This window comes from Oncorhynchus masou, chromosome 6 (genome assembly GCF_036934945.1).
Source record: "Oncorhynchus masou masou isolate Uvic2021 chromosome 6, UVic_Omas_1.1, whole genome shotgun sequence".
Lineage (NCBI taxonomy): Eukaryota > Metazoa > Chordata > Actinopteri > Salmoniformes > Salmonidae > Oncorhynchus > Oncorhynchus masou.
In genome coordinates this window covers 21,208,088-21,219,024 of record NC_088217.1, presented here as the reverse complement: position 1 = coordinate 21,219,024, position 10,937 = coordinate 21,208,088, and the positions used below count along the sequence as shown (strand labels likewise).

General features: G+C 44.6%; 1 protein-coding gene across 1 annotated transcript; it reads right to left on the bottom strand.

Moving 5' to 3' along the window:
- Window positions 1-476: 476 nt before the first annotated feature.
- LOC135541555 (cAMP-dependent protein kinase type II-alpha regulatory subunit-like) lies at window positions 477-9,676 on the bottom strand. Its single transcript, XM_064967859.1, has 10 exons — window positions 9,415-9,676; window positions 8,974-9,015; window positions 8,689-8,828; window positions 5,210-5,316; window positions 4,929-5,082; window positions 4,751-4,852; window positions 4,344-4,418; window positions 4,191-4,256; window positions 3,888-4,026; window positions 477-1,064 (listed from the first exon to the last, which is right to left on the bottom strand). Exons 1-10 carry the CDS (start codon window positions 9,653-9,655, stop codon window positions 940-942), a joined length of 1,191 nt encoding a protein of 396 aa, XP_064823931.1. The 5' UTR covers window positions 9,656-9,676; the 3' UTR covers window positions 477-939.
- Window positions 9,677-10,937: the final 1,261 nt, after the last annotated feature.

Below are 10,937 nucleotides of genomic sequence, written 5' to 3'. Positions count from 1 at the left end.
TGCAGTTCAGTAGAAGTCTACTTCTACATTCCTAACAGCTGGGTTAGGTTTATGTAACATATTGATAGGATGCGGTAGTGGATTACGTGATTTATTTTTTTCCCCCTTCAGTCAGCCAGTTCGTTTTGCATGACCCGGGTGGGTGATTTCAGTTAAGGACCAATGGAACTGTCTAAAATGTGCAAACTCCACCTATCCAAGGTGAACTCGCCCGTTTGCAAATGCATTCCATTATGTTAACATTCTATAGTTTGATAGGATTTCATCACTGATACTGTCTACCAAAGGGGTGACTGTGTATTGGAATTGTATAGCTAATCATAGAATAATTACATAACAGTAACATGTTGGTCCATGCCCTTACCCACCGACACTTGGCTTTCACACCACCTCAAGTTCAATAAACTCCAGTGCCACCCAGCACATCACTAACACAGCACAGTTTAAACTGCAGAAATCATTGCATAATACCAACTTCCATTTACTTTATTGACAACATCTTGACCAGGGATTACATTTATGAAATCTCCCCATCTGTAGATGAAAAGTATTTCCATATCAAAGCACATACTAATATTTGATTGATGGACCTTTGACCTCAAGGCAATTTCAGTACAAAAACAGCATCTGTTTGTTTGGGAGCAATTGGGCTAGAATTATCAATAAATTGGGCTAAAATGCATGAACAATTGCCAAGTCAACACGGTAAACAATACAGATACTTCCACAACAATAGTCAAAGGAAAATACTACATATAAACAAAATGATCAAAGTAATTTGAGACAGTTCACGTAACGTTGATATCAGTTATTAAATCAGGTCCAGTAGATTCTACAGTTAAATGTCAACAAATATCTTGTGTAAGTATGTAAAGCTAGTATGCGTTTAGGAAGCACTCTGTGGGATTGTGTTAGTGTGCTGTTTCTTACAATTATACTTTAATGTTTCAAATCTACACTAGAACCAAACAGAGCTACCAGCTGGTTCTCGTATTGGGAAATGTTCCTCTTCATGATCTCCTTACAGGAACCCAGCAAACGCTCAAATGCCTGAATGTCTATTACTGGGGGGCGGGGGTGTAGGAGGAAAGAGAAAAAAGGAGGGCGTGCAAGTCAAGTCAAACAATAAAAAGCGGATAAAGCTAAACAGACCCAAACTGATCTGCTGGGCCTTTATTCATTCCGACCTGAGTTAAGCGTGCGTAAATGGAATGGCATTCCCTTTTTATGCACTTTTCTCTCTGTGTATTCTGACCTTGAATTTCATGAGAAAAGCATGCTATTCACCTGCAATTCGTTTTGGGTGGAGATTGAATAAATTAAGGTGTAGCGGAGGATGTCTACAGATACACCGTATTCTGACCTTGATTTAATTCCCTCATAATTCCACCACCTTTACACGCAAGGAACCTATTAAGGTCTCGCCAACCTACCTGTTTCATGTGGAAAAAGCAGCTACTTATTTTTTTTCCAATAGAAATAACAGCATTCTCCATGCACTGTAATTTACAATTTGATAAGAGCTAGGTAAATGAGTAATCTGATTGGATAACAGAATTGCAAATATAAATGACACTTGTTTTAGATAGCCTTTATTTTACCTTAAAATCACTGGAGACCAATGTGAAACCAGTCATATTGGCAGCATACTGAAGCATATCATCATGTCAACTTCCCCACAGTCAAGTTTATGAAATGCTGTGCAATTATGTATAATTTAAATTGTATGGCCTTTTAACTTCCAGAGATGGGCACGTTCGAATGTCTTAATTATAGGCTACCCACATTTTCTGTTTCCTATTTCTATCATGTTAAATATTAGCCACCGTTTTGCTCTACGACCCCATAAATTTCACAGGACTCGTCTGAAGTTAACCCGCACAAATTAATAAAAGTATGAAAATAGTTATGTGCCATTAAAAATAAAGGGTTAAATATGTGCCAAACAAACACAAATTTCCTGAATTTTGTTGTATCTCCTAGATATTGGACAGACACTTCAAAACCTTATTCCTTAAAATTTGCTTTTTGACTAGCTAAATGATCCATGGTATTACTAACTTAAAACAATTCCATATGTTAGCCCCCCAACGGCTTACATGTTGATCACACCGCTCGCGTTGCAAAATAAATGTACACATACATGTTATTCAATCATTGGACCCACAATGCTTGCGAGCATCAATGAGCGTTTGCGTTGCCAGGTGCTAAAATAGAACTTGGTTCTATTTGTGACACTTGATGCGCTGCAAGTCCCACCTCGCTCTCATCTCCTCATTGGTTTTTAAGGAGCATATAACCACGTGGGTGATTGAAAGGTGAACTGAGGTCCACACTCCAGTCCTGTTGGTGGTGGTAATGCACCTTAAAGTTGGTTGCCAAACCCATATAAAGTCCAAAGAAGAAGCCTGAAGGAGGAGAGATGACTCGAAACGAACTTGGTTTACCTTTTTTATCTGATTAATTGTCAGAGTAGAGGAACTTGTGCATTTCAGGTAAAATAACAACTCAATGTTTATATCCCAGGACAAATTGGCTAGCAACAGCAAGAAAGCGAGCTAAATTGCCATAAATGTTTAATGCTTTTCGACATGTCCCCAAATGAATATAGTTCGTTCAGAGTTCGTTTTGATAGTTCAACCAGCATATCCTGATCGCTTCTGGTGTGGGGTGGACAAAATCAACATACGCGCGATGGCGCACGCGTGTGAGCGGTCTGGTCAGCATTTTAGACATTTACACGGAACCCAAACCGGTTTCGCGCGTGCGCCATTGTGCATATATTTATTTTGTCCCCCCACACCAAACGCAATCACGACATGCAGGTTAAAATATCAAAACAAATTCTGAACCAATTACATTAATTTGGGGACAGGTCGAAAAGCATTAAACATGTATGGCAATTTAGCTAGCTAGCTTGCACATGCTAACTAATTTGTCTTATTTAGATAGCTTGCTGTTGCTATTTAGGTAGCTTGCTGTTGCTAGCTAATTTGTCCTGGGATATAAACATTGAGTTATTTTAAAAAGGGTCCGCAATACATGTCATGTTGATATGATTTTCAGTTTACTTCCATATGACTGGTTTCACATTCGTCTCCAGGGATCATAAGGAAAAATCATCTAAAACAGTTGCAGAAATAAAGAAAGTAGATGCTTTCTCTACTTGGAACTGGCAGGCTTGCTCAACCGTATTCATGGTTTACTCACGTGTAAAGGTGGTGGAATTATGAGGAGATTAAATCAAGGTCAGAATATGGCGTATCAGTAAACACACTTCCGTCGCAACTTCATTTCTTAGATCACCACGAACGAATAGCATGCTATTCTCATGCTTATATTCAAGGTCAGAATACAGAGTACGCATAAAGAGAGAAGTACATTACAAGGGAATTGCGTTCAATTTACGTGCACTTAACTCAGGTCAGAATTGCCCCCTGCTTGAATACACTCCCGGATCTATTCATTTCTGACTGCTTTAGAGACAAAGAGACAGTTATTGTAATGGTGAGAGGTTAGCATGTTTTGGGGGTATGATATTGGTGCGTCTGTAACTTTCTAACTCATCATTATTCACGATTTGCTCAGGATTATCCGCAATCATGGTAACATCCACATGAGTGTAGCAGTGTTTAGAAACATATTCTATTGTTATTTACAATAAAAGTGACTCTAAAATGACCCAATACATTATTTACCATTAATTTCCATTCTTCTGATATGGATGAAAATACATTCAAATGAAATCTGACAGTGTGCACTTTAACCCCATAGTCATTGTATAATTTCAAATCCAAAATGCTGGAGTATAGAAACAAAACAACAAACAATGTGTCACTGTACCAATACTTTTGAAGCTCACTGTTGGAGCTCACTGTACAACGTACCCAAGCACTTGGTGTCCCCTACAGCATAGACGGATGCTGCACGTGGTTTGTTGGTGACCAGAGCCAGCTCTCCGAAGTATTGGCCTCTAGAGCAGCGTGCAATCTCCACCTCTGCATTGTCCAGCTGTCCTGCTTTAGTCTAGGTAGGGAGACATACAGCTGAGTCTGTTGTACCACATTCCAATGATGCGAGACGCATACATTCAGTACAGTCAGTTCCTTGCAGCAAGTACCCACAGCACAGTCTTTATTTATAGAGTAGGTCTAACACACCCAAGTGAAGAGCAAAACATGTACACCTACTTTGCTTATTATCATGATCTTCACCTGGCCCGACTCCACGATGTAGAAACAATCTGCCTTCTCCCCCTAAAAGTGTAGAAAAGCAGTAGAAGAAGCAGTGGTTCAAAGTAAAGAATAATCTTAGATGAACTGTACAATAAAAAGCCATAATACCTGTGTTATGATGCACTCCTCATCTTTGAACGCTCTCATTCCCACGACATCAACAATCTTCATCCTCTCAGAGAGCTGAGGAAAAGACGAGGACAGAAGATGAAGGTGTGATAAAAGTATACATCGAACTTTACATGCAATCTGAGTGAGGATTGTTTACAATGTGAGCCTCTCATGTACCTTCTCTTATGTTGTACTTTGAATACACAGTAACCATAATTTGCAAATAAATGTATAAAAAATCCTACAATGTGATTTTCTAGAAAAAAAATTCTCAATTTGTTTGTCATAGTTGAAGTGTACCTATTATGAAAATTACAGGCCTCTCTCATCTTTTTAAGTGGGAGAACTTGCACAATTGGTGGCTGACTAAATACTTTTTTGCCCCACTGTAAGTATTCACACACCTCGAGAGACTTTAGAAGGGGTACACACTCAATGAAGGCTTCGTACATCTTTCTCTTCTTGGCATTGTTCTTCACTATGAGTCTATGGAATGTGGCCCGATCCTAAAACATTCACATAAAGGTTACAACTCATCTCTCATAGATACACATTAAACACACACACACTACTGTGACTCACCAATCCCCACAGTGCCCCCTCCTGGGTGGCCATGATAGTGGCAGCGCGCGGGGTGTTGTACATGAGAGCCAGCTCCCCAAAACTGCCCTTATTGTCATACTTCCCCACACACTTTCCAACTCCATCAATCAGCACTACAATGTCGTACACACCCCTACAGCAGACAAAGGGGGGTACACAGGACACCAGAGGAATCAGAGAACATCATATTCACATGATTAGGCCTAATGCTCCTCAAACAAAAAAAATGATAGATTCAACACACACGTGCACACACACACCGCTCTATGACATAGAAGTTGTCTCCATCCTCCCCCTGGTTTATGATGTGCTCCTGTGGTTTGACCAACACCTCAAACATGCCATCCAGAACCTCTGAGAACTGCTCCTGAAGGAGAGAAACAACAGTCACACATTAGAAGAGGACCGTGTGTGTGTGTTTGCATACTAAACTGGGACACCCAGCAAGTATCACACAAATGAATCCATACAATCTCTAATGTGTATTGTCTCTATTGAGAGGGGGCTTGTTGAGTTCATAACCGAACAAAATATAAAAAGATAAAAGAGTAAGTGCTATTACTTTTAACTTACAAGTTACTCTCACTGACTTAGAATTAATTACTCTAAGTGGCTTACAAGGACTTGTCACGACTTCCGCCGAAGTCGGTTCCTCTCCTTGTTCGGGCGGCACTCGGCGGTCGGCGTCGCTGGTCTTCTAGCCATCATCGATCCACTTTTCATTTTCCATTTGTTTTGTCTTGTCTTCTCACACACCTGGGCTCAATTTCCCTCATTACATGTTGTGTATTTAACCCTCTGTACCCCCCATGTCTTTGTGCGGAATCGTTTATTGTAAGTGCGTGTGCACGTTTTCTCTGGTGCGTGACAGGTTTTGTACCCATTTGTTTGTGGTTCTGGTTACCAGTGTTTTTTTAAATAAAACTGCTCCGTTGATTACCCAGTTTTGCTCTCCTGCGCCTGACTTCCCTGCCACAAGCCACGCACACCCTTACAGAATTCTGCACCGCTAATGGAGTCAGCAGGAGCAGGTGCCCCTGGTATAGGGGTGGAGGAGCATGTCCGGGAGCACGCGGCGTGCTCCACCATCTTGGCACCGCCTTGGACCGCGTTGTCCAAACAATGGACCGCTGGGAGAGACAGGTCCTGGTCCCTGTGGGATTCGTCTCGCCTTTCCCCGGGAATACGACGGGACTGCTGCAGGCTGCCAGGGGTTCCTGTTGCAGCCCGTCCTATACCTGGCAACCGTCCACCCGGCTCCTTCGGGCCATGAGAGGGTGTCCGCCCTCGTCTCGTGCCTCTCTGGGAGAGTGTGGGGAGAGGGAGATGCGGCGTTGTACCATTTTGAGGAGTTCACCTGCCACTTCCAGGTAGTCTTCGACCACCCGCCCGAGGGTAGAGCGGCGGGTGAGCGCCTCTTCTATCTGAGACAGGGGACGAGGAGCGCCCAGGAGTTCGCCCTGGAGTTTTGGACCCTGGCCGCCGGCGCGGGATGGAACGACAGGGCCCTAATCTACCATTATAGTTGCAGTTTGTGCGAGGACGTCCGTCAAGGGGTTGGCCTGCAGAGACACCACCCTTCGACCAGCTGGTGGACCTGACCATCCAGCTGGATAACCTGCTGGCTACCCGCGGACGTCCAAATCGGGGTCTGTCGGTTCCACCCCCCCCCCCATACCCATGGAGGTGTGGTGCGCAGGGAGACCGGAGGAGGTTCCAGCTTGTTCCAGCACTATCTGTGGCCGCACACTGCCGGTCGGTGCCGGGTTGGTTCCTCTGGGGATCTAGGCAGCAGGCAGGGCGCTCTGGCATCAACTAAGGTAAGCCGGCACCATTCTCACCCAGAGCCCTCTGTTGCACATATGTTTTTGTATGTTACTCTTTCTGAGTTTTCCCCGCATTCCCAGCATAAGGTGCGCGTCGATTCAGGCGCGGCTGGGAATTATATAGATAGATCATTCGCCCATAGTTTAGAGATCCCCATTGTTCCCGTGGCTGTGCCCTTCCCTGTTCACGCCTTAGATAGTAGACCAGTAGTCTGGGTCGATTAGGGAGGCCACCGCTCCTCTGGGCATGGTGACACAGGGGGGTCACAAGGAGATAATTAGTCTCTTCCTCATTGACTCTCCTGCGTTTCCCGTGGTGCTAGGCCTACCCTGGTTAGCTTGTCACGACCCCACTGTTTCTTGGCAACAGAGGGCTCTCACGGGGTGGTCGCAAGAGTGCTCGGGGAGGTGTTTAGGGGTTTCCGTTTGTGCCACCACGGTGGAAAGTCCAGACCAAGTCTCCACCGTGCACATTCCTCCCGAATATTCCGACTTGGCTCTCGCCTTCTCTGAAACTCAATTACCACCGCATCGTCGGGGGATTGTGCGATAAATCTCCTGGTAGACGCCGCACTTCCCAGTGTATCCCCTGTCACAGGCGGAGACGGTGGCTATGGAAACATATGTCACTGATTCCCTGCTTCAGGGGTTAATTCAGTCCTCTACTTCACCCACCTCCTCGAGTTTCTTTTTTATGAAGAAGAAGGAGGGAGGTCTGCGCCCGTGTATTGACTATCGTGGCCTGAACCAGATCACTGTGAGGTATAGTTACCCGCTATCGCTCATAGCCACAGCGATTGAGTTAATGCACAGGGTGAGCTTCTTCACCACACTAGATCTCAGGAGCGCTTACAACCTGTTGCGTATCCGGGAGGGAGACGAGTGGAAGACGGCTTTCAATACCACCTCAGGGCACTATGAGTACCTCGTCATGCCGTACGGGTTGATGAATGCGCCATCAATCTTCCAAGCGTTTGTAGACGAGATTTTCAGAGACCTGCACGGGCAGGGTGTAGTGGTGTTTTTTGATGACATTCTGATATACTCCGCTACACACGCCGAAAATGTGTCCCTGGTGCGCAGGGTGCTTGGTCGCCTCGAGAGTAATGGGCAGGTGGAGAGAGTAAACCAGGATGTGGGCAGGTTTCTGCGGTCTTATTGCCAGGACCGGCCAGGGGAGTGGGCGGCGTTCGTGCCCTGGGCCGAGATGGCACAGAACTCGCTCCGCCACTCATCCACTAACTTCTCCCCCTTCCAGTGCGTACTGGGGTACCACCCAGTTCTAGCGCCTTGGCATCAGAGTCAGACTGAGGCTCCTGCGGTGGTCGACTGGTTCAGGCGTGCGGAGGAGACATGGGAAGCTGCCCGTGCTCATCTTCAGCGGGCCGTGCTGCGCCAGAAAAACAGCACAGACCGTCACCGCAGACCGGGTCTGGGTCTTGACCCGAAACCTGCCATGCCGGAAGCTGGGCCCTCGGTTTGTGGGGCCATTTAAAGTCCTGAGGAGACTGAACGAGGTTTGTTATAGGTTACAGCTTCCCCCCGATTACCGTATTAACCCCTCGTTCCATGTGTCTCTACTCAGGCCGGTGGTGGCTGGTCCACTCCAGGAGTCTGAGGTGCGGGAGGTTCCTCCACCCCCAGCTGGAGACGGTCAAGGTCGGTACCTCTCCTTGCTCGGTCGGTGTCGCCGGTCTTCTAGCTCATGTCTTTGTGCGGAATTATTTATTGTAAGTGCATGTGCACATTTTCTCTGGTGCGCGACGGGTTTTGTACCCATTTGTTTGTGGTTCTGGTTACCGGTGGTTTTATGAATAAAACTGATCTGTTGATTATCCAGTTTTGCTCTCCTGCGCCAGACTTCCCTGCCACCAGTTACGCACTCCCTTACAGGACTACATACAATACTCTACCTGGTCGAGAGTTTTGAACAGTAGAATGTCTCGGCAGGCGTCCTGGAGTCTGCGACGCTGCTCGTCTGATTTGGAGTGTACCACCCGCGGCTCAAAGTCCTCATCCTCATCATCGTCTGGGTTATAGGCCTCTGCACAGACTGGGGGAGCAAAATGACTGTGACACACACTGGGGACAAATAAATACACTCAAAGGGAATGTTGTAACTAACACACAAGTGAGACTGAAATAATATTCTTCATACACAGCATATAATGGATGCAAAACCAAAGGATGACACTCACCAGATTGTCTGCGACTGTATTTATTAGGGTTGGAGGGGGGCACTATCGAGAGAGAGAAATGTTTCAGCACCAGATATTAAGTTGGTCACACTGAACATCATTAGTTGTTCTCATGGATCCATTGACACACTTTAGCTTACAGTGCATGACCATCCCCCTACTACCATACCAGATTCTGCCCTCTAATTTTCTCTCATCACTTATTGTCAGGGCACAGAAACCGATTTATCAAGAGGCAGAGACAAACTTATATTATTTTGTTTATAAGTGAGAGTTAAAAGTGAGAGTTAAAAAAGAGAGTTAAAAAAGTTTGTATAATTTAAGAGTAAAAAGGTTATAATAAAAATACAGAGGAGAAAATATTTTAAAATAGATTTAATAATCAAATCATGAAGAATATTGCAAAAATAGTGGCCAAATAGAGATAAAAATGTCACTCACGATAGGCATCATCAGAGTCTTCATCTTCATTTGATTCAACTGAAAAACTATCAAAAGCCACTCCTTCCCGTGTAGAATCAGCTAAGCTTTCTTTGACATGCCTGTCGTGTTTTCGGCTGTCTTGTAGACGCGTGAAATATTGGATTGCAAATTCAACCAAATCTGGCGGTCGGAGCCGCAGTACCTCCACAGTGTATCCTTGCAGCAAATCCATCAAGCCAGCAGGTATCTCGATGCTCATCACAGAACTATGATAGGCCGAGCCTATAAACTATCTTTAACAAGTTTAAAAATACAATTTTGAATGAAACTATCTGTCTAATCCATAGCAATAGGCCTAAGAAAATCACAGAACTCTATGCCAATCAATAGTTTCCAAGACCAGGGATTTGTAAAATTTAAGAACTCATAAAGAATGCTAAAATAGCCTGAGTATTAAAAATACAATAGCATTTGAATATAACCTTCAGTGTCTGTCCAATATAAAATGCATCCATCCCCCAATGTTGCCAAGACTTTGTGAGGATAAAGAGAGCCAGATCAATGATCAGCAGCCATGGCAAATCTCAAAGTATGTTAAATGTCAAACATATACATTTACTAAAAACTACCAATGACAGCTATCAAACAAATACATTTTTAACCAATCTACCGACCTCCTTGCATTGTAGCCTTTTGAAGAGGAGTTAAGGTCTGACATAATGCATGGCCTACTTTGATAAATGCACACAGCGCGGTTCTGCCCCCCCGGCGATACCCACCATCCTTTACCCCACCCCTGTCCACGTCGACTGGTTCATTGACAGGGCTACCGGTTTCCCCATTTAGACTAGAAGCAGTGTATCGGAAAGTATTGACCGGGTATACTAGGTTGTCAAAACCTTCAGATCAAATGTAGTTCATGCCAGTCTAACCTAGCGTTGACGCAAGGTGCTCTATCGGTGGTCTGAAGTAGCTATTACAGTCATTCATTTCTGGGAAGGGGAGCGTTATCAACTATTTTCTAGTATACAGTATTCTATGGACCTGTCCGACCGACATGCATATTTGATGTCACTTTCAAAAGACACAACAGCCTAATGTGAGCCACACAGCATGTATACATATGTACATATGCTAGACAATCTAGACCCTCTCTTTCTAAAATTATCTGCCGAAATTGTTGCAACCCCTATTACCAGCCTCTCTTTCATATCGTCTGAGATTCCCAAAGATTGGAAAGCTGCCGCGGTCATCTCCCTCTTCAAAGGGGGAGACACTCTAGACCCAAACTGCTACAGACCTATATCTATCCTACCCTGTCTTGCTAAGGTCTTCGAAAGCCAAGTGAACAAACAGACTACCGATCATTTCGAATCCCAGTTTCAGAACTGGTCATGGGTGCACCTCAGCCACACTCAAGGTCCTAAACGACATCATAACCGCCATTGATAAGAGACAGTACTGTGCAGCCGTATTCATCGACCTGGCCAAGGCTTTCGACTCTGTCAATCACCACATTCTTATTGGCAGACTCAACAGCC